General features: G+C 33.8%; 1 protein-coding gene across 2 annotated transcripts in view; it reads right to left on the bottom strand.

The window, feature by feature from the left end:
• Positions 1-26,724, bottom strand: part of LOC130896890 (heat shock protein beta-1) — a 44,119-nt gene that overhangs the window by 3,069 nt on the left and 14,326 nt on the right. The window contains exons 2-3 of one of the 2 annotated variants that reach the window (XM_057805258.1): positions 8,741-8,794; positions 2,503-2,704 (exon numbers count right to left, since the gene is read on the bottom strand). In XM_057805258.1, coding sequence (XP_057661241.1) covers positions 2,503-2,704; positions 8,741-8,794 — 256 coding nt within the window. The remainder of the gene's footprint in view (positions 1-2,502; positions 2,705-8,740; positions 8,795-26,724) is intronic. The other variant, XM_057805257.1, reaches the window with a different exon arrangement.

The raw sequence follows: 26,724 nt of genomic DNA, 5'->3' as shown, positions 1-26,724 counted from the left end.
CGCCATTTGATGTGTGACAGGTCGCTTTGTCTTGTTGGAACCAAGTTCTCGTATTCGCTATTCTTGATCTCGTAAGTTCTAGAGTCAAATATCAGAGAAAGTGCAACCCGTCATAAAAGGAAAAAATAGAGCTAATTGATATTTAAAATGATTATTTTTTAAGTTTTTGTTTTTAATAGATGTGTGGCATGTTTATTAGATGTAAATTACAAATATTGTCAATACATACTATGTAAAAAACGTGACTAAGTTATTTTTAATAATATTCGCTTCAAGAATTTTCTAGACTGCTAGAGGAGTATTTCAAAATGTAGTAGTAGAATTTAACAGTTGGATAATGACTGCATTCTTCAAGCGAGCATTTAAAAACATATTTACTAAAAAAAAAATGATATTTATAAATATCTTAATGTTGATTTCGTGTAATTTTGAAGACAGATAGCTATGATGTGCATTATTTTTAACAAGTATTTCACGCGACAATATAAATATCTTTTAATACATATTGTTGGCAGTGGAACATTTATTTTGGTAATAAGAATAAGGTAGGTTAGGTTGCCAAATACCAAGTTTATTTTTAAGCCTTGTATCTATATAACAATGGATGATATTATCACTTACACATGAATGTACTTCTCTTTATGCTGAAAACTTACTTAAATACTCAAAATTGTACCATAATCAATAAAGAAATAAAGTGTAGCGATTAGCTAATGACCCTTAAGGTAAGACCTATTAGTGAGTGTTTTCAGGAGAATGGATAGATAAAAGGAAACCTATTGAAAGGCCACTGACATCCCCAGATCTAAAACTTTCGGACTTCTTTTTATTGGAGTACTTGTTCAACAAGTTTCTTTAGATTAAATGCCGGGTTCTGACCAAGCAAACAAAACAAAGACATCCATATTTCGTGATAAATTCCCAGCATTTCTGCAACTTTCTTATCATATTTTTGATTAGTTTCAAAATGTACAGACTTTCGTAAATATCGTATCGAGTCTGTAAAGATAAAAACATCTCCGTTTTTGTCTGCATTCTCTACAACTGGTTGTCGGCCCAGTATGGATCATTTACGTTGCGAGTATTCCCTTCTTAGGCAATGATAACACCTTGCACCTTTGGATCACATTTGCTTTCTGCACTGTGTGCCTTCGTAGGCGTATCCCCATCTTATTCATAATGTGTTCAATGGGATTCAAGTCTGGACTACGAGCAGGCTGAGCAAATTGCGAGATTTGAACCTTGTCGACTAACGCGGTAACTATCTAAGCAGTGTGTGGTCGTGAGTTATCATGCATAAAAGTTGCGTCGTGTCCAATTATAACCAAGAATGATCTTTTCGAATCTTTGTCAGGTACCTATGCGCCGTAAACGTCCTATTTTTGATAAAGACTAACTCTGTGCGAATTTTAAAAGATATGCTTCTCCATACTATAACTGATCCTTCACCAAATGGAAGTCGCATAGTACCAATGAGAAAAAAATTGTATATGGTGTCAATTTATTAATTTTCCCATATCCTAATATACAATAAGTTTGAGAAAAGACATGTCAAAGTCTCGTCTCGTAGGCAACATTAGTACCTGCTGAACAGGATCTGCCAGAACGTGCTTCATCACCAAGCGATATCCTTGCGCTTTTAAATTCGCTACACCAGCGAAAAGATGATTGCTCGAGAAGGACTTTCATCACTAAATGTGCGTTGCAATCATTTAAGACTTGGTTGACCTTGAAATCATAGTCCCATGTCGTAATATAACATTTTTAAACCAATCAGAACTTACGATAAAGGTGGGTCACAACCAAGATTCATGTTGTTTAATACCAATGCGCAAAATGGGCCCCGATATGGGCTGACAGAAGACCGTTTTTGCAAAAACCAAGTGAAAACAGCACCTTACACCACTTTAGTTTTCGCTTTTTTCGTACTTTTACGATTTGAACTGCCCGTCTCACTGTCAAGATTATGCGCGTACCTGGGATTGGAACTCGATAGCTAATGTCTGACTGGATTCACCTTTTTTTTTAACTTTTAATGAAAAACTACTCGTTTTGTTTTATTTTTGACATGTGTTAACATAAATGCGGTATACACCTCACAAAGAACGGTTTCAAACTAAAAGTAAGCAATCCACAACTAGTCAAATGCACTGAAAGGGTTTAACAGAATCAAATGTAAGGAACAAATTAGGTGTAGAGTTCCAAGTAAACCAATCCGTATTCAACGTCTAATTTCATTGAACAAACACACATTTATAAACCAGATACAAATATATAACGAAGCAGTTTCTGAGAAATAATTATTAGTGGTGACTTCCGTTACAGACATTCTGAGAAAAATAACTTTATTTTAAATTTAAATTTTTAATTGTTGGCAGATTTCTCGATAAAAATAATAAAAAACATATTTACGAAAAGGATTACATTACTCTTCAATTTTTTTTTTAAATGTATGATGATTGAAACGGAGCGAGATTTGACAATGTGAAGATAGTTACTTACCAAAAGTTTGTTATCAACGGTTTTGACTACGATTTCTTCTGGAGCGTATTGACTGACGTCAAATCTCAATTTAAGGCTCTTTTCGTTACCGTCTTGTTGAATAAGGGGAGAGTTCAAATCGTCATACCATGTCCTTACGTCGCCGCCACCTGGTGATCTGTGAGCCAAATCGGAACCCGTGCTAGTTTGCTGTGTCGTCGAACTAGAAATAAACAAATAATATAAACGTCCGATTCGAAATAAATTTGATAGAAATTAAATTTTAACATAATCTCAACATAACTGGGTTTTCATATTTAAATCTAAAGTACGAGGACCGTTTTTTTTTCAACCTCCAATCGCTCGGAGCAGACGCTACGCGGGCATGTGCTGTAGGCGTCTGCGAAGCTCTCGCACTACACACTCCGCCATTGTTGACAATCAGGCGTCAGTCGGCGTTGTGCTACAGCCACGTAAACATAAACATAAACTATTATTGATACTCCCGCCAAGTGTGAATTGCGAAGTGTGATTCGTTTTCTACGGGCTGAAGGCCGTAGTGCTGCAGAAGTGTATATGGGAAAAACTTCATGAGTGATGATGTTGTGAGTGAATGGTGTCGAAAGTTTAAAGATGAACGTAATGATGTGCATGATGGAGGGGGCCAAAGACGCAAATCTGTCGTTTCAGATGACCTGTTTCAACGAGTTGAAAGAATGGTTAAAGAAAACCGCTGATTCACCATCACTGCTCTGTCTATGGAATTTCCAAAAGTTTCAAGGTCGGTTTTGTTCTCTATTGTTACTGAACGGTTAGGCTACAGAGGGTATTGAAAAGCTTGTCCACAGATATGACAACTGTCTCAATCTCTTCGTTGATTATGTCGAAAAGTCTTTTGGTAACAAAATTACTGTTCTATATGAACTTGTCTTTTATGTGAGGTTGAAAAGAAAACGGCCCTCGTGAATAAAATTTACAAGAAAATATTCCCCATTTTAAGGCAACGATTACTTCAAAGCAGGACATTTTTGGCTTTTTCTTTGCTATCAATTAATTCTAGTTAAAATCGTTCTTTACTCGTATTTAGATCGGAACCTTCAGTTTCCACCAAGGAGGTTTTCCTGCCGGAATTAATATTCGCGGAGGAAAGTTTATTTGTGAGAAAATTTAGTATGAAACGTTTTAGTTTACCTTCAGTATCTGAAGACGATAACTTGGTTATCGAAACTCGCGTCAGACAGTGTAATTGTGAGTGTTGGTGTAGTGGTGGTTTAAACAGTGTATTCAGTTTGAATATCACTAACGGTTCCGGAAATTCCAACTTATTCTTAATATGTTAGTTACTTAAATTCAAATGGATGATACTTGTAGGAAATTGGTGGATTAATTCAGTTTAAATGGCTACAACGGCATTTTTTGAAAAATTTAATTACTTCACGTCTATGGAATTTGATCATTCGATTTTTATAATAATTTTGTTATGCTAGATTTAAGTCACAAAATACTTTGGCAAACAATCGAAGAAAATAATTTTACTTGGCTTAAAATCCAGACTTGTAAATAACAGAGACGAAAATAATCATTCTTCGAGAAAAAATAGTGAAATGTAAGAAATTCAATATAGTGCTATTACTATGTTTAATTTCCAATTTATTTTCCAGAAAATAAATTAAAAGATTGCAGTTTTCGAAAATATTAAATGAAGCACCTTATTGGTCCGTGTGGATATTCCAATCTGTATATTGGTAAAAGAATCATGTTTTAACTTGTAATATAAGATAATATAAATCGAAATGTCTTTATATTTTTGCAGATATATATTTTTCTAAATATAAGCTACTTTTCAACGTCGTAAATCAGTTTTTCAAAATTAGTCATCGTGCATATTCATCATATTTGTCATAAGAACCGGATGCAATTTATAATTTTTTTAAATGTATATATTGAAAACTTGTGGGCAGGAATAATTTGAAGAGTTTCCAAAAAAAAACTGAATCTTTGAAAGTAATTTAAATAGATACAATAATAAGAATTCTATTTTCCCGTTAGAATTTTTAACAAGACAGTAATTAATTTCAATAATACAGTCGATCAATTGAGTCTCTATCTTGGGATGTCGATGTCCATGATTCACCTTATTTGTTTGGAGGTCTACCTGCTGATTTTCTGGTAGTTGGCTTCTCCTTGAATGCTTGTTTCGCCAGCCGACCATCCCGCCATTTTGTTGACATGTGCCTTCCACTCTCATCTTCTTCTTACGTAAAAAGTTGAACAGGTAGTGACTATTGAACGACAAACGTAACCGATCGAATGGCATGTACACCATTTTTCACTGAGTTCTAGTATGTTTTGGAACTTAAAAACCTTTTATCTCTAAAATGCTATCTTCACAGATCCCTTATGGTGACCCTAAGATCATGGGATACTCTTCAAACTTCTTCTTTTCAAAATGCTGTCATACATCATGGCTGGTGTGTGTGCTATACTACTTTCCATTATCATTGATGATGGTTCAAACCAAAGGCTAGTTTAATGCTGATCCTTTCAGCAATATCTTCATTAGAAACGACTAACTTTCCTAATATCTAGCTTATCGGTTATCTAGCTTTGTTTTTCGTCCGAAATCTTACTTATTGTTTGATGGTAAGCTAGGTACACCACTGGGTAACTGTTTCGCTGTCACTAGTTCCCACACTGTAGTGGATTTTACAACACCAGAAGTTATCTCAATCCGGATTAGTAGTTCTTTGGTATAGAGAAAGAAACTGATACATAACTATGTAACTGTCAAACATTTATGAGTGGAAAATACTTGGATTTGACCTAGAGGAATAACCTTGGTTTCAAGTTAGAGATTCAGGAGATTAATAAATTCTGCAGAGCGTCGATAGCTAAAACGAGGGCAACGCAAATTAACTATTTAGGTAATAAGAATCGACAGGATTTCCTCTTTCTTAGTAATAAAAATTAACAGTTTCATCATCATTCAACGTTCATCCATTTTTGTTTACTGTTGGCAACGTTGTCACCAAAAAGTGTTATTCGTTTTAAAATTTAAAAAGAAAATTATGGGTTTCAATGTTTATCAAAAACTACGAGGTCTGGTTATTGAATAACCAGACTGGTTACGCCACACACCTTTCCAAGCGTTTTTTCCATTGATCGAAATAATGCTGAAAGTCTTCTTTGGTGAGTGCCTTTAGGAACTCTGTCGTTTTTTGCTTCACCGCTTCCATCGACTCAAATCGGGTTCCTTTCAAACCAGATCTTTTTTCTAACCTTTCAAGGAAATCTGAGCAGATCCATTGACACTAGAACTTTTGGTCTGGATTCAAATTTTTTGGCACCTACTTCGCACAGACTTTTGTCATGTGTAATTCCTCGAATAAATTTTTCTTTATCGGCTTTCACAGCCTCGGCAATCATCAATCAATTTGGTTGATTTTGGTTACTGATTCCGGAGTTGAAACAGTCACAGGGCGGACTGGGCGCTGGTCATTTTCAGTAATCTCTCGGTTCTCACTAAAGCGCTTACACAAAGGCAGAATGAGACCAGCATTTGAAAAAAAAGTTGTGATTTTCAACGTTATCCAAAGTTTAAGTGCACGTGATACCCTTCTGTTAACGCTAATACCACGTGTACTTTCTTTACAAAGACAAGGACAGAATGCTACTTTTATTGTTTAGGTAAATTTGATGGAATTTATATTCGATACATTTCATATTAAATAAAAAATTTGCTTTAAATGTGTCAGTAATGTTGAGATTACTTCATAATAAATTGTTAAAAAATGTATCCATATTATTTTAGTATGAAATGAAATAATTTCGAGGGAAGGAATTCTACGTATAGAATAAACGAAATAATATTATTTACCAAACATGTTTATGAGGAATTCAGTATTGAGTAAAACTTTTATTTGTATTCACTATATTTTAATAGTCTTAATAAAAATTTTAGTGTTTCACAAATCATCAAATATCATAAACATATCTATGTTAATTCCACCACCATAAATAACTTTCTAAATACTTTTTCGCATTTGAAATGATGTTTTTATTTATTTCACTAATAACACAGAAATAAAATTATATTTCGATGTATATATAATCCAATCTGAGATCACTAGTATCTGGACAAGATCAGAAAGTGTGCATAGAAATCGGCTTTTGACTTTAACTATTTTTTTTTACAAATTATTGATTGGTTCAAAACTGACACCAGCTCAACGGCAAAACCGCCTGCATTTGTATAAGATCATCTGAATTGGACGTTGGAACAATGAAGATCTGTTCTGTTCTCAGATGAAACCAGAATATGCCTCCATGGTAGCGACCGAAAAAGTGCCCGAAGACCAAGAGAGCGATTTGCAAAATGCTGCTTTGAAGAGCGGAGTACTTATGGAGATGGTTCCTGCATGATCTGCAATTTCTATAGGAGCACGAACCGACCCCTCATTCGTAGGGGCGATCGTGTTGACGGAAAAAGAAGTTTAACGGCTGATAGATACATCGAGAAGATTTTAGCAATTCATGTTGTACTTCACGTCGTTGCCAGGCCACACACTGCCAGAATCCTGCAAGATTACATTGCAGAAGTCGGTTTTCAAATTATGGAGTGGCCAGCATATAGTCCGGACCTAAATCCAATAGATCTAATCCAATTCGAGATGACGCCCCAGCGCGATAAACTACATCGAAATGTAAATATATGTAGAAGTCTTCGCTAAGCACAGAAAGTAGGTCTCAGTAATCGGTATCCCAACATATGAATTATTCGTCTCCGTTAATTTGGCAAACGTATCGATTTCCTCAAAATCTAATCTTCCAGGAGCTTTAGTCTATAAATATCCGACGACTATAAAGTTTGGAGTAGGTAAAATAGTTAGTGCGATAAATGACAGCTTGAATAGCGGGTATTTAATATAAATTAGTTGTATATAGTGCATTTAAAATATAAATTAGTTCGTTTAGTGAAGTTTGGTAAAGAAATTAGTGTAGTAGAATTTACAACGTGCGTTTAAATGTTAAGTTAAAAGATCAAAATATGAGTCTTTGAATTTGTACAATAATGAATTTCTGCTACTAATTTTTTTCCAATTACAGCCCCATAAACCAAAGTTTTTAGAGTCTGGTGATACAGAGATTATTTATGTTATTAAAATTAACATCTTCATGAAATTGATTTGGTAGGACATTAATTTACGCAGATTTACAAAATTACATGATAATATTCGGTTAATTACTTAAGAAGTCACGTCAAGATGTGAAAATATTGAAGATATAAATATTTATCATGGATTTTATCATACTTAATGACATCGTATCTAATTAATTCTGTTTCTTACTTAATAATTCCGATGTCAACTAGAAGATGTTGCCTACATAATGCAAACACGTTTTGATATATTTGGGTTAAAAAATTTAGAAGGCTTATAACACATTTTGTGTCAAAGATATTTTAATTTCTATAAGATGCAGATTAAGACGGTAACCTCCAAATATGGTGCGCAAATTATGACCAGCAATTTGATAGAAACGAAAAACCAAAATGATCACCGTTATTTTTGTACTGTTGAATTATATGGTTCAATTGAAAGAAAAAATGTTCTGATTTAGGTTAAAGGCTTATTCGGTTGGAAAAATTGTCTTCTTATTATCTATATATTGAAAAAATTCATAAAAATCTAGCGCTTTAGCCGATTTTCTTCATTTTTTTTGACAACACCATTTTTATGCCTAAATTTGTCATCAGTCACTCAATTTATACCCTCCTTCAGTTATACAAGACTTTTTTCGTTCATTCCAGATGTTTTTTTTCATATCTCGAGTTATAATTGAGGTAAATTGTCCGTTTTGGTCTAAGAACACTCAGATGAGTGAATTGGTTGAGTTTGAGGAAAGTTAAGCGCAGACATCGAGCATGATGGTCAATTTTTCAACTATGCCTCTGTCGTTAGTTTTTTTTGGTGGTTTCTTAACGAAACTGGGACTCTCTATAAAGCTGATAAATGGAGGTGATATAGGGTGAATCAGTTAAATGATTCTCTGCAATGTATTGTACGTTTATAAGAACTTACAGCTTCCGTCCACTATTCATAAGATGGTTATATATTTTTCTTCCCTTTACCGAAGAAAAATCTTATTTTTATTGGATCAAATTAATTCTATTCGTTTTTATTATCAAATTTACTAGATATATTTTAATTTTTTACAATAATATGGATACATGCCCAAAATCAAATTAATAATTACCAACCTGGTTGTTGAAGTAGACTTATTGCCTCCAGACAGCGTTTCGCATTCGTACGACATGCAAAGATTAAAAGCATTGTTAGATTGGTTATGTTAAAGCTATTGGTCTAATCTATTTTAAAATTATATCATTATAAGTCTAAATCTAAAGATTAAATTACATTTGTTCACAGTTTCAATGTTTCTATTAGACAATCTAAGAAAACAGCTGACCTACGTCAAAATGTCGGCCGTGGGGTAAACAATCAACTTTCTCGTTTTAGTTTTTCGGTTGTTTGAAATATTTTTCAGTTTTATGCTACTTCATAGACTTTTTAGATCTGTTTCAGTGATCAAATGAATACAGCGGAAAGCTTTACATGGAATTAACCACTTTTCATTAGATGAAAAGAGGTTTAATCAGAATCCTGCTCATTTTTCACCAGTTTCCAATATACTTGCTTTCAGACTAAACTTACCGCTTACCTACACTAAGCACAACTCTGCAAAGCCGAGAAAACACCATCAAAGCAAGTTTTACGAAGACAATTTGGTACTTCTCCAAGTAGCTACTCTTTAAGAAACCATTACCAATAAAACTGAAAATAATAAGGTTCAACTCCAACAAATAACCTCACAAACTACTCGGAAACTTACGACGAAAGCATTTGTTTACCCCACGGCAACCATTTTTAAATCAAATTATTTAGACAATTCGTTAGATTGCTCAATTGATTAGGGTTACTTCAATGTCATTTTTTCAATTAGAATATCATTGAATCTGTTCAACAAAAAGCGATTTGGGATAGGTTTAAGGTTGAAGCGTAATTATAAATTACTGCCGACATAACGTGGAGTAAATTCTATTTCGAGCATATATATACAAGGGCTTTTCGGCAATCATGATCAGATTAACTCGATCAGTAACTGAGTATTCTGAACGAAATCATTTCTGTGAGAAACTGAGCTAAGTATTCCATATGATAAGATCCTTTCTATCCTAGTAAATCAATACGTACATTTATTATTTTTTTTCAATTTTGTCTATTCGTTGCGAATATAGAATGTGAATATTTTAGTATAATCGATTAATTTTATGTAATCCCGTACATAAAAAGTAATATCGAAGCTGCGAGATGGCGACTGAAATTCAAATAGACTCAATAACCTATTGATTATTACACAGAACTACAATTTTTTGTCTTTAACTTTGCCACTACATATGAATCACCCTGTAGATGTTGAAGTATAAACTGGAAATGCAGCTTAAAGAGAAAATTACAAGTTTAGTAAGGCTGAGGGTGTTGAACGGCTAATCAAAGTTTACCAAATTAGGAGACCGAAAGAAATTTTTTTTAATTCAGTTCGGCGAATGTCCATGAACTAATTTTATCCGCCAACTGAACGCGACGGTTACACCTTGATATACTAAATGACCATATGGTCATTCTAAATCGGTTATTATAATAAATATCGTATTTTAAAAATAAATGAATTTTTCCAACTTTCAATACATTTGCATTATTCTGGTTATAGTACAAGCAGGATACTGTTCATATCCAAACTAAAATATCAATTATAATGAAATATCAGTCTGCTACATTATTAACGCCTGTCGAAGCATCTAGCCTCGCGCTTGCATAACAAAAATCTGGAATTATAGTGCTTATTTTGATTAATAGGTGGCTAAAAAGCTTAATAATTAAAATAGGGTTATAGATAGAATAGAAAAAGAAATGCTTGTTTGTCAAAAAATTGTTACAATCTGAAGACAAAAGTTTGTAAAAACTAAAAAACAACTAACTAAATAAAGATACAAATAAAATAAAAATATACAGAAGAAAACCACAATGAGTAACAAAATTATAAGTAATTATAATAAATAATATTTAGTATATAAGTCCATAACAAAAATTAAACCTGTATGCTGCATGTCCGGAATTGAATATTATTATTAGAAGTAGTTTACAGAGTAGAAGGTACTTTCCAGTAAAAATGCCCTCAAATTATTGCGGAATTGTGGAAAAAGATGATAAAGATTTGATTTCAATTGGCAAGTGATTGTGCATTTTTTGGCATTGTAAAATATTGAGCCGTTAACTATTCTGAGTGGATAGTGCAACGATCTTTCTGAAATTGGAGAAGTGATCTTACGAATTAGGCAAACGGATTCAAAGATGAATAACGAAGGAAGAGTCAGTATATTTATAAATAAATTCATTATAAGGAAGTGGACTACGTTTGAAAAAGCTTTGGGGTGTTTAATGAGCTCAATATTTAAATAAAAATTTTGTCGCGAGATTGCGAAACAAACAAAACTAAAAAAAAAACGTGGAAACGATTGGAAACTAATAAGGTTATTGCTCAAAATGTATGGATGGATGCTCGAGTCAATACAGAAAAGAGCAATTGGACTTATAGATGATCCAGATTTGACCAAAAACTTGAAGAACTTAGAGCATGGAATAAAGGTCGCCGACCCGACTAAATTCTTACATAAAAAAATGCTTTTTCTGGGCATAAAATATGACCAACATCGCAAATTCGCTTGTTGGGTGTTGAGATTGGAAGCCGAATTAATTAAGGCAACTTCACAAAACCTTGGAGCCCTCTTAAACACCAAAAAGCTACATATTCCGCAACAGCTTCTAATTTTCTACAAGACCTAGATTCGTTTATCTTTGGAGTATTGCTCGCACATTTGGAGCTCGGCTCCCAAGGATACTCTGAGGATGCTCGATTCAATACAGAAAAGAGCAATTGGACTTATAGATGATCCAGAGTTGACCAAAAACTTGAAGAACTTAGAGCATGGAATAAAAATCGCCGACCCAACTAAATTCTTACATAAAAAAATGCTTTTTCTGAACATAAAATATGACCAACATCGCAAATTCGCTTGTTGGGTGTTGAGATTGGAAGCCGAATTAGTTAAGGCAACTTCACAAAACCTTGGAGCCCTCTTAAACACCAAAAAGTGTGCAACAGCTTCTAATTTTCTACAAGACCTGGATTCGTTTATCTTTGGAGTATTGCTCGCACATTTGGAGCTCGGCTCCCAAGGATACTCTGAGGATGCTCGATTCAATACAGAAAAGAGCAATTGGACTTATAGATGATCCAGAGTTGACCAAAAACTTGAAGAACTTAGAGCATGGAATAAAAATCGCCGACCCAACTAAATTCTTACATAAAAAAATGCTTTTTCTGAACATAAAATATGACCAACATCGCAAATTCGCTTGTTGGGTGTCGAGATTGGAAGCCGAATTAGTTAAGGCAACTTCACAAAACCTTGGAGCCCTCTTAAACACCAAAAAGTGTGCAACAGCTTCTAATTTTCTACAAGACCTGGATTCGTTTATCTTTGGAGTATTGCTCGCACATTTGGAGCTCGGCTCCCAAGGATACTCTGAGGATGCTCGATTCAATACAGAAAAGAGCAATTGGACTTATAGATGATCCAGAGTTGACCAAAAACTTGAAGAACTTAGAGCATGGAATAAAAATCGCCGACCCAACTAAATTCTTACATAAAAAAATGCTTTTTCTGAACATAAAATATGACCAACATCGCAAATTCGCTTGTTGGGTGTCGAGATTGGAAGCCGAATTAGTTAAGGCAACTTCACAAAACCTTGGAGCCCTCTTAAACACCAAAAAGTGTGCAACAGCTTCTAATTTTCTACAAGACCTGGATTCGTTTATCTTTGGAGTATTGCTCGCACATTTGGAGCTCGGCTCCCAAGGATACTCTGAGGATGCTCGATTCAATACAGAAAAGAGCAATTGGACTTATAGATGATCCAGAGTTGACCAAAAACTTGAAGAACTTAGAGCATGGAATAAAAATCGCCGACCCAACTAAATTCTTACATAAAAAAATGCTTTTTCTGAACATAAAATATGACCAACATCGCAAATTCGCTTGTTGGGTGTCGAGATTGGAAGCCGAATTAGTTAAGGCAACTTCACAAAACCTTGGAGCCCTCTTAAACACCAAAAAGTGTGCAACAGCTTCTAATTTTCTACAAGACCTGGATTCGTTCATCTTTGGAATACTGCTCGCACGTTTGGAGCTCGACTCCAAAGGATACTCTGAGGATGATGATCCAGAGTTGACCAAAAACTTGAAGAGCTTAGAGCATGGAATAAAGGCTGCCGACCTGACTAGATTCTTACATAAAAAAATGTTATTGAATACAATGAAAAATGATATTGAGGAAGTACCAGCTGCTTTTTGATATCGAAAAAACATTTTTCTCACTGATCATACAAGGTTAATGTTTATATTCGACTCAGATGACAATAATTATGTTGATGATGACAATATTATGTCAAAACGCACGACGCAGCGAGCTCACGAGCCATTGTACTTACCTATATATAATCATAATAATAACAATAGTAATTGTAATTGTTGAGGTAGTGGTAACCGGTGTGTGTTCAACTATGAATATCAATAATAATAATAATAATAGAAACTAATATAATGGTTTTAAAGTCCTGTCATATTAAAGAAAGTCAAATTATAGGATAAATCAAAATATGAGGAAATAAACAGGATGTTGCATATAAAAAACGTGACGCAGTTATACTGTGGCATATTGCTACAAATATCGGCATATTTTCTAGTTAAGAACCATGCAGTTGTCTAATAATTTTGTCGATAATTTTTTTAAATCATTTAATCAACAACGACAATTGTCACATTAACAATCCACTCTGTATGTTGTGCAATGTAACGATCTATCTAAATGCATCACGTCTACTTTCGACGGGTTAATTCAATTTAACTTCCAATTATTACACTAACTAGTTTTTCGTCCTGAGAATTCGGTTCAGTAAATATTTGACAGTATCTCAATATAAATTTTTACACGTTAGTTAAACGTTTTAAACGAGGTTAAGTATATCGAAAAATTTGAACAGCAGTCGTGGTTGTGACTTAAAATAACATATCGACGTCATTTAAATAGCTTACTGTCCATGGATGTTTAAACATCAATCTTGTTTACAACGTCTCGTCGCTTGTAATCTGTCGAGACGAAGCTGCAACGTGACTTTTGTTCTGCTTAAAAGTAAATACACGCCTACGTCATCTCGAAATAATATCGGTTTGAGAAAAATGATATTTTTCTACACTTTATTCAAATTTAAAATATCTTCCATGTTTGGAAGATCAAATCCCATCAGGATTCGAATAAAAATTTCTACTATTTTTGGTAATTATATAAAAATCATCCCCCATCTCCTATTTGGGGTTGTAGGGGGTCATTGTTTTTAAGTTAAGTTAGGTTAGGTTCTACTCAAGAACACTATTTATACGACATATTTCCCTGCTCTTTTAACACCCCCTCGCCACAACCCTTGATACTTTTTTCACCCGATTTTACCATAAAAAAATAGTTATTGAATTTTCAATTTTTCCATATGTATTTTTCCATGATAAAATAATAATTACTTATGGTTACGTCAATTAACAATTGTTCATAATTCCACTGAATATATTTCATATATTTTTCACAAATTATTTTCACTCTTTACCTGAATTTCTGTTTATATATTTTCAAATGAAATTTGTTAATACACGTAATTCCGAAAATGTCAAATTTTGATTCTTTAGCCCTCTCTATTTTTTTTAACAGCTTTGACCGACGGCTGGAATAATTTTTTCTGTTTTCAGTACACTTTTCTTTATTACCCCCCACAACACCAAGTCGATAGGGGGTGGAAGATGATTTTTAGATAATTAACCTATTTTTAATCATATAAAAAAATTTTGTGAAACAAGTTTGTCTAAAACCCCTGTATTTAAAATGTACTGAAAAATTGAATATTTTTTGCGTAAATCTTAGTACACTTGGGTTTTAAAAATTATTGAAATAATAGTTATTTTCAATCGCAACAGTTGAAATTATAATAATAGATAAAAATATTATGAACAGAAATAATAATTAAAAATGGTGATAAAATGACGTCATAAAATTTCAAATCATTCAACAAACTCTTGTTCACTAGTACACGTTATAAAAATAATTCCTATTATCGAAACAAATCAAAATAATTCAAATTTATACAGATTTTATTAATTAATATTCATTTGTAGGTTATATATCGATTCGAGGAAGTTTTGCAACACGCCTCGTAGTATTATACGCCTATTGGCGTTAACGATAATTTACGATTAAAAAGTGTGAGTCATTACGTAAGAATGGTAGCCGTATTTGGTATCAACAACTAATAAAATGAGTCTTTCATTTGGTTAAATACACGGTATGTAATTTGTCTATTTATAACAATTTCTATTCAGTATAATTGGTATGAATTAAAGCAAAATATGTTAATTAAGATTCAATCTAATTCAAAATCTTAATAATAAATACTAGAAAATTTTCGAGTGGCACTCAAATGTTTCATTTTATTGCTGATCCCTTTTGATTCGTTCCTGGCCCCAATGAAAAACTGGCAAAAATATTTTTATTTTAGTACCATTGAGGTTTCCACATTTTTTCCAATCGATGTTTTAGCATCTCGTCAATCTCGTGATAAAGATCGTGAACTAAGTAGGACTACGAAGAAAATTTGTCACTACATAAGTGTCCTTTCAATTTTAAAAACAATCGATAATTGATAAGAACCAAATCTGTAGAAAATTGCGAGGAAATATTAACGCGTCTACCCGATTTAGAATCAACAAAAACACGCTAATTCGGCGATTCCGGCCAAAACATGCCTTCCCTCAATACTAAATCCCAAAATCTTCTGAACCAATTTTCGGATTAGTCCAGAAAATGAAGAGAAACTTTCGATTCCCAAAATAGTCTTTACGCATCCGAATTAAGAGCGCAAACATCAACTCCAAACTTCCACCTGAGACTTTGGGGACACTCTAAACGGAGAATACATACATTCGCCACATTATCGAATATAGAGCAAACCTCCAAGCCCTCTATGTGATTGGTACCATCGAATCAAATAACTCAGCTGCCAAAGAAATCTTTCTCATTCCCTGGGTCAACAATATACGGCCCCTCGGCTCAAAACCCAAAAGGAAACTTCATATCCGCCCCATCGGCTACTAGCAGTACGATGACCTCTCTGAAATCTACCTTAACTTCCTTGAAATTCTTCGAAATCCATCAGATAAAACCCTGCCCCCAACACCCACCCCACACACTCTTCGTCGTTCGTCGGTGTCGCAGGTTTTCTGCCTCTGCAATCTGGTGAACCAGTTCTCCAGCCGGGGAGAATACGATTTCCGTAGCGCCGCGATTTGGCTTAATTAGGCCGAAATAAATCGAAAATGAAGAATAAAATTGTTTGATATCTCGTTTCGTTTTCGAGATATCGATATTTAGAGTTATAATCAAACGTTAGTTCGAAATTCCCTTTATTGAACAGATGGCGTTCAATACTTCGATTCAAATGAATATTTCATCACTTCAAATTCAATATGAATCTTGTAATTTAATAAACAAAAGATTTTTTATTTAATTTTTATATTATTTACACTGATACGTTGAGCCCTTCATAAGATAAAAAAAATAATTATAAAATAAAACTAAAATAATCCACACGCCAATCCAACTATTTGCAGTCAAAGTGCACCACGAGAAGGTTAGGTTAGGTTAGGATAGGTTAGGATAGGTTAGGATAGGTTAGGTTAGGTTAGGTTAGGTTAGGTTAGGTTAGGTTAGGTTAGGTTAGGTTGATATATCTCGATATCTCGAAAACGAAGCTGGAAACGAGATATGGAAAAATTTTATTCTTCATTTACGGCTTATTTTGGGTCGATTTACAAAATGGCATAGTCAAATCTAGGCACCACGGATATCGTACTCGTGTCCTCCAGCCAAATAAGGAATAACGCCGCCGTAGTTGTACCCATCCGTTCCAAAAGATAAAAAAAAACGAAGCGAGAAGAGCCTTTTTTACTTGCCAACTCTCTTTTAGTTTTCTTCTAAATCTCCGCTTTTCCTCCTCCAGTAAAGTTAGCAAACCCTCCTTCTCATCCTACCAAATTGTATCCAACGGATCTCTCTTCCACCTTATCCTCAACAACAATGTCCTTGGTATTTATTCTGTTTCGTAAAGTTATATTTGAACTGACTAAGCAAGCGTACATTAAGACACACTTTGCAAATAGTTTATAAATGAAAAATTACTTTTGTTATATTGTAATAGAATCATAAAATAGTAGTAACTAATTCCGACAAATCAAATTGTATCCAAGCATTTCATAGATCAATAGGTGTAATATTTCAAAAAAAAATTGTTTTGTTCCGTAGATAATGGATGTGTTACGCAATCAAAGTGTAGAAATTATCTATTAAATATAAAGTAAATATTTCTATTAGCATGTATGTCAAAATGTATAAAGAATACAGTCCTATCTGTGTTTTAAATTTATTCGAAATACATCACATTCCCAATTTTTAAGTTATTTTTACTGATTACATATGTATGAAACAATCTATCGGAATCGTAAAATTTATTACTCGGATTTATAGTTACTTAAAGCCTACGTAAATATAAATATGATACTGTTAACTAACAACAAATACGTTTTGAACTAATTGTTGACCAAAGCTGCCGAAAATTGATTATATCAAAAAATCTGCTGTAGCCAAAGTCGTTTTCACCACAATTTATCACTCGACTTTATTCAATAGCATATTTTTCAGCTAATTATTATGAAATAATACCGTCCTTGCAGTGGTCGATCATTTGGGTATTTAACGTTCAATTATTTATATATCACTTCTTATTTATGAATTTATATTGAATTGTATTATACAGTGTGTCTACTTAAGTTGGAATCATGTGGAAAACTTTTTTATTAGTGGTTTTATGAAACAAATTATTCTTGATAAAAAGTTCTGCATGGTCGAAAAGTTAAAACGCAACCATAATATATCAATTTTTGGTAATTATACACTTTCACGGTCACCTGGTTTTTTTGGCTCTAGAAAATCGAAAAATGGATGGATTTTAATGATCTTGGTCTCAAAATGTTCCATTTTACGGCGGATTTATAAAAAAAATTAGTAGAAATAGCTGGAATGAAAATTTCTCATAGTTTTACTGTTTTAAATCGTAAAAAAAAACGGTTTTGCAAAATAATCCTTTACAAAAAATTATCTCATTATCAGATAAAGTTCTTATTTTTTTTTGTATTCTACATAAATTAATAAACAATTTAAAAAAAATCCAAAAAGAATGAAATGAAATCGATGAAAAACAATCAATTTTCGTGAATAGTTTCGTACTATATTCTTCAATGTTAATAGTTTTTGGACCATTAAAAATCGAAAAATAGATAAATTTTATAATTTTGGTTAGGTTAGGTTAGGTTAGGTTGTTTTGTATCACTGAATATTGTAAGTGCTTCAAATGTATTAAATTCTCAATTGTTGCAACTCATTGTCAATATATTTCAATTTATTATTAACAAAATCCCACAACTCACAATTATTCAAAAAAATTAACTTTTTCGAAATTTTTTTTTTCAAAATATTCATTTTTTTATGTAAATTGCGACAAAAAATATAAGAACTTGATTCCACGATGTCAGAAACAGTTACGAAGGATTATATGTAGAAAGTCATGAAACTGTAAAAAATATTTATTTTTTTTAATTTTCGTATATTTTTTTATAAATCCGCCGAAAAATGGAACATTTTGAGACCAAGATCATTAAAATGCATCCATTTTTCGATTTTCTAGAGCCAAAAAACCAGGTGACCGCGAAAGTGTATAATTACCCAATTTTTTAAAGTAGTATACGACGTTTGTCAAAAAATTTGAATTTTGTGCAAGAGTAAAGTATTTTTATTTTTTACAATTAAGAAAAATGTGGTGTTTGGTTCCAACAAGACGGTGCTTCCATCCATAGTACATTAAACGTTAGAGTACTCCTTGAAAATATGTTTAATGGGAAGTTGATTCGCAGGTATTCAGATATTTTTTGGCCTCGTAGGTCTGCTGATTTGACTCCCCTTGACTTTTTTTATGGGGTTACTTAAAACAGCAGGTTTATCTGCGAGGACCATTCAATACGTATGTAAAATGTAAGGTTATTCAAAAACAGTAACAAATAGAAATGTTATCATATTTTTAATAGGTGATAGAGGTAAATTGTATCGAACCAGAATAATTAATACGGAATGATTAGTAAATAATCACAAAATCTGCATTTTCATAATAAATGGCTGTAATTGCATATTTGGATATAAGTTTGATTCAAAAAAACTTTACTGAATCAAATTTTGTGACAAACCTCGTATACTGCTTTAAAAAATTGATATCTGATGGCTGCATTTCAACTTTTGGAACATGCTGAACTTTTTATCAAGAATAACTTTTTTTCATAAAACTACTAATAAAAAAGTTTTCCATATGGTTCCAGCTTAAGTAGACACACTGTATTAATCGTTATAAATCGCAAATATAAAATGATGATAATTTGAATAATACCACGTGACAGAAAACATGTATCTATTGGTTACTGTGGTTGTGACGTAGAAAGTAAGCAAATACTAAAACGTCGTCGCCGCCTGTCGCCTGTCAAACGTCATTCTGTTGTTGTGAGTGGAGGTAATTGGTTTTTTAGTGCGATTTGGGTTTTCAAAGACTATTCTAATTGAAATGATGGCCGAAATAGGATTTATCGAAGCAACAATCTACCTAAAGTAGATGCATTCATGGTTGGTACGTTCTTTACTAATAATCAATTATTTACTTCGGGTGAAATACGTGGAATAAGAGAAGATACGTAAGCACTACTAATTAGAATCTCTTATAGTCATTATCACATTTGTTTTCATGAACCTCATTAAAATCTCGTCGCGAAGATGATAGCTTTGAAGGTTATGTTTTAATTACGTTATTTATGTTACTTTCTACGTCACACTCAGTCATGTGACATTTGGCGCGTCATTCAGGTATTTAAATTTACTTATTTTTTTTTAGCAACTAATATACCGTTAAAAAAAATTGAAAAATAGTGTGTAATTAAGAAGGATATACTAAACGTAGTTAAGGTATAAAAAAAAGTATTCATAGACCCTACCCCTTCTTTATGCAAATCAAAACTGTTTACCTAAAATAAAATAATGAATTACTGTAACGACTTTCTTCCTGTCAATATGTTTGCAGACCTCACAGGATACCGATGCTAAAATTAGTCTTTATACGTTCATCGGTCTGGAATTTTTTTCAGTACTTCGACGTTCTTTCATAAACAGATGTATTTTTTCCACGTTTCTAATCAAGATAATTAATCGAATGTATTTTATACACAAAATAACAACTTGTAATTTCCAGTACATCGTACAATTATGGCAAGTGACAGACAGATGTTACGTCACCGGAAGCTTGAATACATTTTCTGACATTAAATTATTGTAATTTATCGCTTTAATACACTCGTGGGTTATTCTTCTTTAAAATTAAAACGAAAATGAGTGCGTGTTATCTGTTTGACCCATACTAATAAAAAAAATATGAAATAAAAAGCAATGGATTGAAGAAATGTTGAAAATTACCTATAGTGATAATGCAGCAACTTTGGAAAACGTTTACTGGTCAATAGGAGCGATTTTAAATTAGAAATGAGTCTGTTAGGTACAAGGAACGATCTGGACGCCAAACAAATACAATGTGGAGGTCTCGTTAGCTCTAGTTGTCTGGATAATTAGTTTACAGTCCCCTTCTCCCATTAAATATTCGCGTCATGCCTGTTTTGCGAGTACCTTGTAGCATTACAGAATTAGTTTGTATTCCGTTATGGTGTAAGTGTAGCTGCACTATCCTGGAGGACACTAATATGATTATTATCTTATACAGAGAACTGGGCCGCGTTGAATATGACCACAAACTTGGTCTACATAACATATACGTACCTTCTTTATAGGACAGCCGTTGATGTTGACCTTTCTACACCCTTTGCAACCCTCATTAAAGATATTATACGTTTCAATCCCTTTAACAAATGAGGTATATTTGTTCCAAGATTTTTGACTGATTAATAAAACAAAATGAAAGATCGACTTATAACAGATGCGAATTTGATCTCCAAAAGTTGTTACTAGATTTGAAAGATGAATCAATGGTTAGACAAAAAAGCTAATTAATTAAAGGTAATGTAATGGTCATTGTTTTCGATATGGTTTTGTTGCTCGATCCTGCTGCAATTACATCTTATACTGATGAAGACCAAGATGTATGGAAACCGTAAAATACGGATAGATCCAGAAAACTTGAGATAGAAAACAGATCGATAAATCTGGATCTCCAGTCACACTTTCGTTTACAAACGCGATAATGTAATTATTGCCAAAAGTTGTTACTGGAACTGAAAGTTGGATGGTTAGCTTGGACCCGGAAGTCGTGTTTCTTTTTTGTCAATATTGTTTTGTAACTTTTGTACCGACTGCACGGCTGCTATGACAATTTAGAAACTACGAGGTCTGGCTATTAAATAACGAGACTACGCGCCTAGAGGGCGCCCTAGACGGGTGGGGTAAAAAATGAGTAGTGCATTGGGTATCTACATATCTTGTCTATGCACATCCCAAAACACGTTTCCGACAATATTAAAGTATATGTACAGTAGCGGTTTGAAACGAACGTGTTTTTTTTTCTCGTTTCGAAAACCATGTGTGACGTAAAACAGGAGCAACTTATTTATCTCAAATTTCTCATTAATTTGAAAAAAAAAAACTCCGACTGAGTGCCAATGGGGACAAATCTGTATCTCGTAGTAGTATTTGGCCAGTAAGCGCACTCCAGTGCTCGAACTTCCGCCGTACTCACTAGATTTGGTACCGTGCGACTTGTTGTGCAGAAGAATGTCTAACTGGACCGGACTAACCGGAAGAGGATGTCATGGTTGCGGAACATGAGGCAGTGGACGGGTATACAAGATATTCAGACATTGATCCATACCGCTAGAGATAGAGAAGCCATGAAAAATGTGGTCGCGAACATCCATTAATGGATATGCATTAAAAGAAGAAGAAGAAGAAGCGACTTGTTTTTGTTTCCGAAGATAAAATCTGTTTTGAAAAGGACTCGATTTGAGTTGTTGGAAGCGGTAAAGCAAGAAACGGCAGAGCTCCTAAAGGCTCTCACCAAAGAAGATTTCCAGCATTATTTCGATTAGGGAGTATATTGGAGGGAACATTCGAATGTAGGATAATTTTTACATTAAAACCCTTTTTCGTAACCAGTCTCGTTATTCAATAACCAGACCTCGTAGTTTTTGATAAACGTTGAAAACCATAATTTTCCCGTACTAACCTCGTATTATAAAATGGTAAAAAATTGAGTTTTTGAGTTGTTGACGTTGCCGAACGTCAAGCTGATATGGCCACATTTGAATTTTATTACCTTTTCAAAAACAAATATTCAATTTTTTCACAATTTTAGAAAAATCTTTACAACGATTCATTATTACGATTGTCAAGAAACTAAGCGTCCAAAATGGCTGAAATCCTCAACTATTGCGCAAGTAAAGAAAATCTTTTATTTTCAGTTCTCTATTTGAAATAGAATAATTTATTTATACATAATTATAACATAATTAGTTAAAAAAAATGTTAAAGATTCTTTATCGCGATCCAAAAATGTAATATTAGTTATTGTAGGTATTTTAATGGATTCGGAACGTAGAAAAGGAAAGATCCATTAACGGAAGTAGTGCGTGAGCGTAATTTCAATTCAAGTATTTCCATTACGGAGATATTCTCATAACAACCGAACTACTTGAATAGCTTTCATGTTTATTTCCTAGAAAACCATATAAAGTCGAATTATTTCAGAGCATGCGATATAAAAATTCAGACTCGATCAATTCGAAAATAGAATGCAAATATTATAGCGAACTGGTTTTTATATGGACGATAATAATCCCTTACTACTCTAAAAGCAAACCTTTTTTCGACCATTTAATTCGATAAGTACTTATTTCATAATATTTTCAAAACAAATATACATTCAGTTACATTTTCTTTAGAAATATGTCTAAAAGAAACCTAAACAGCAGTTTCGAAATAATCTTATCACCCAAATAAAAAAAATTAAAATAACGTACATCCTCAATGGTTCGGGTAATGTCAGATAGTGATTTTGTGCAGCTAAAGTTGAGCAATGGCGAGACCAGACAAAGCTCGCGAAACTGCTTTTTTATTTGGCTAATTGTTCCTTGGGATACGGGCGGAAATTTGGAAATTTTTCTTCAGTGTGTCTGTATGGATTTGGGGCTCGTATACACTGCGACCCAAAGGATCTATTGTGTCCCTTGCTGCGATACTGGAGACTCTGTTTTTACAGCTTATCCATCAATCCCATCCATGTGGGATGGCTTTAATTTCCAGATATCTTCGTCTTCTATTTCATACGCACCCAGGTGTAGTGCTCTGGAGTTCGTAAGTGTTTCACACTTCGAGAAAATGTGGATAGAGGTGCATCAAAACCTGCACCTGCCGCATTATCTGCTAGATCAAAAGTCTTCAGTTCTTGTTGAGGCGACAGTACCCTGATAGAACTTCTGTTAGTATTCATAAATTGTTCTTACTAAGGTTGATACATTCTGGTTATAGTTTCCCAGAAGAGAATAATTTGTTTTGCTCATATCTACCTCCTTTTTCCATTGCTCTAAAGCTGATACCACAGAAGGGTTCGGTTCCCATAAAGGGACCGCTTATTTCAAGAAAAAATTTCAAATTTTTCGCCTATATCCCAAGGAACAATTAGCAAAATAGAAAAGCAGTTTCGCGCGCTTGGTCATGTAAAGTAATGATTCTGGTCTGAAAGTACTACCATTGATCAATGTTAGCCACACAAAATTAATGTACGGCAGTACCCGAACCAAATATTCCCAAATTGGTGGATAGGGCGTATATCGATAGAATGGTCCGCATAATTTCCTGATCTGACGCTATTAGGGGACGATTTGGTGGGAGGAGATCAGGGTAAACGTTACGATGCGTTACAGGCGGGTGAGGGGGGTTATAATAACGCGTCACGCCGATATATTTCCCCCTTGGATGAGTAAAAGGTACGAGATGAACTTATTACTAAATCATCATTGATTAACTCGAGTTAAAGCCTTTTTACTTAATCAATATTAAGTGGTATGAGCTTATTGACAAGTGGGGTTGCTCAATGACTCATAAATAACGCACTGCTTACACTACAACTAAGCCAACGCTCACCATTCGTTAACCAAGTTATCGTCCTCGGAAACTGAAGGTAAACTATATCAATGTATTGTCGCGATATTCTTTCATTTTCATCAATATACTGATCAAAACAAAAATACCACAGTTCACTTGCACTAATAAGCAAGAAAATTAATGCTACACGGTCAGCTGATCTGCTTTGCGGCCGGCTGTCATGATTGAGTAGTTTCATTGTCATTTTATTGGCATCACGTACGTAAAATCAAAACACATGTTCATCCAACCGTTTCTTAACATAAGAAAATCATTGACGTCGTTGAATCTGTAAAATTTTTAGGGCTTGTTGTGGACAATTCCTTGAAATGGGAGGCACATATTACCGCCTTATCTAAAAAATTGCACTGAGATCGGTTTCCAAAGAACTGAACTTATCCACTTTCTCAACAGTTTATTATGCCCTTATTGAGTCGCATTTCCTTTAAGCCCTTCCCTTTTAGGGTACGTGTGGTGCGACTCAATCTGAGTGAATCTTCAAACTACAAAAGAGAACTGTTAAGATATTTACTCAGACTAAACAGCAGGTCTCACTGCAGGGACTTCTTTAAAAGATTAAAAATTCTGACCCTTCCTTCCTTATTCATCTTTGATTCCATTTGCCTAATTCGTAAGCACAAGTCTTCAATTTCAGAAAGATTGTCGCCACTTAGGAACGACCTTTACCTACCTACTCCACGTTCTGAATTAGTTGAGGGCTCAATATTTTACAATGCAAAAAATGCGCAATCACTTGCCAATTGAAATCATCTTTTTCTGCATTCCGCAATAATTTGAGGGCATATTTACTGGAAAGTGCCTTCTACTCTGTAAACGACTTCTATTCAAATAATATTTAATTCCGGGCATCCTACATACAGGTTTAATTTTTGCTATCGACTTATCTACTAATTGTGGTTTTTTTCTGTAGATCGAAATTTGATTTTATCTGTATCTTTATTTAGTTATTTTTAATTTTTACAAGCTTTTGTCACAAATTGTAACAATTTTTTGACAATAAAGCTTCTCTCTCTCAAATATTTACAATACAGCTAAAATAAATTTTGAAGCAGATGTATCGACTTAATTAAAAGCAAAATTCAAGATTTATTGGATTAAGGGTGTTCGCCCTACGTTATTCGATTCATTGAGCTGTGGGTTTGTAGAAACGCTTGGGGTTCATTCAAGGACACACGATCTAAAAATTTAATATCAGGGTTAATTTCGATGAAAACGTTTTCTGTAGAAGTCAAGGGAACTGTAAAGGACTAGTATGTTATAAGAGGAGTTAAAAGTCACATGAGTAGTGGAATTTAAAAAAAAATAATAACAATATGAATAATATGAATAATATAATGTACAATGTGGTCAGAGCATGGGGGTTGTCTTACGTTTGTATTATTACCAAAACAAACTCTAAACAGATTTATCTTTACGAGTTTTGTAGCTCGTTGTTTTATTGTTTTTTGATGTTTTTTATCCATCCTCCGTAGCCTATCCGCTACACCGCCATCTTCGTCTAACCAGGAACTATTGTGGTCGATGGGTCTGTCCGTGTATGTTGTTCCGTTTGTTACGTTTCTATGATATCGTCATACCAGGCAAACATCCACATTCTTTTGCCTAAGAAATCTTTGTAGGTAGCAACCAGTTGTCACTATTCTACCTTGCGCAGCATCACCTGGACGATATTATCAGGGTTTATGCTGCCGACAGTTTCCTCTACCTCCTATCTCAAACCTTTCCAGTGGTTATACACTGAGTCGTGTTCACAATACGTACACTCAGGTGTTTGTACTTCATTTTGTGGAGATACCGTCGGCAGTAGCCGTGTCTCGTCAGAAGCTGCATAATGTAGAAGTTCCCATCTCCGAACTTCCTTTCGATTTACAGTCAAACGTTTTTTATTAGTCGTCGTATCAATTCAGCTGATTTATCTTCTATACATCGTTCTTGCCACGTCCGTATTGTTCTAATTATGGTTGCTGCATCCTGTCGTGTTATATCTGAGCTGCTTCTTTATGTGCAGGTTGAGCAGTTTGAGCAGGTGTACTAGGGGATCATATTTCTTTATCCACGGAGATTTAACGGAAGGAACCTACCTTAACCTGTTACAGACACAAATAGTACCTGCAATTAATGATGGTGAATTCAATCAGGATATATTTTTCCAGCAGAATGGACCTCATCTCGATAAGCCGTTTGAGTTCGAATTTTTTTAAATAATTTGTATGTGAGAAGATGAATTCATGGATTCATTGAATAACCAACAAAATCAGCAGATCTGAATCGTCTAGATTTTCACCCATGAGGTTGTTTTAAATCAAAAGTTTCTGAACCCCGTCAAAGAATAATGGAAAAATGTCATAGGGAGAGAGCAAAACAAAGAATTTACTTCAACCATCTCCTGTAGTAGATCAAAAAACCTGAGAGGGTAGTTGTGGAGGGCAGGGGTTGAAAGAGATGACATCTTTTTGTATTTTTCAACATTATCTGAAATAACGGAGATTCCTAGAGGATAGGCGCGTTGTTTATAGTCTCTTTGGACATTATCAGAACTCATTTCCAATTTATTACGATGGAACACACCTCGTAAATGATATTTTTCAATCGAGTTTGTTTTATTAATGGAACTAACCTTCGTAATATAAAAGACATGAAGGCATTCAGTTCAATGTTAACTTTCGTTTAGTTTAACGTTACTCAATTATGTATATTAGTTGATGATGCAATCATCTACCCACTATCCATTCAAGAAAAAACAATTGCATATTTAATTTAATTAAAA

This window comes from Diorhabda carinulata, chromosome 7 (assembly GCF_026250575.1).
Source record: "Diorhabda carinulata isolate Delta chromosome 7, icDioCari1.1, whole genome shotgun sequence".
Lineage (NCBI taxonomy): Eukaryota > Metazoa > Arthropoda > Insecta > Coleoptera > Chrysomelidae > Diorhabda > Diorhabda carinulata.
The sequence above is the reverse complement of the archived record's forward strand: the minus strand, read 5'-3'. Positions and strand labels throughout refer to the sequence as shown.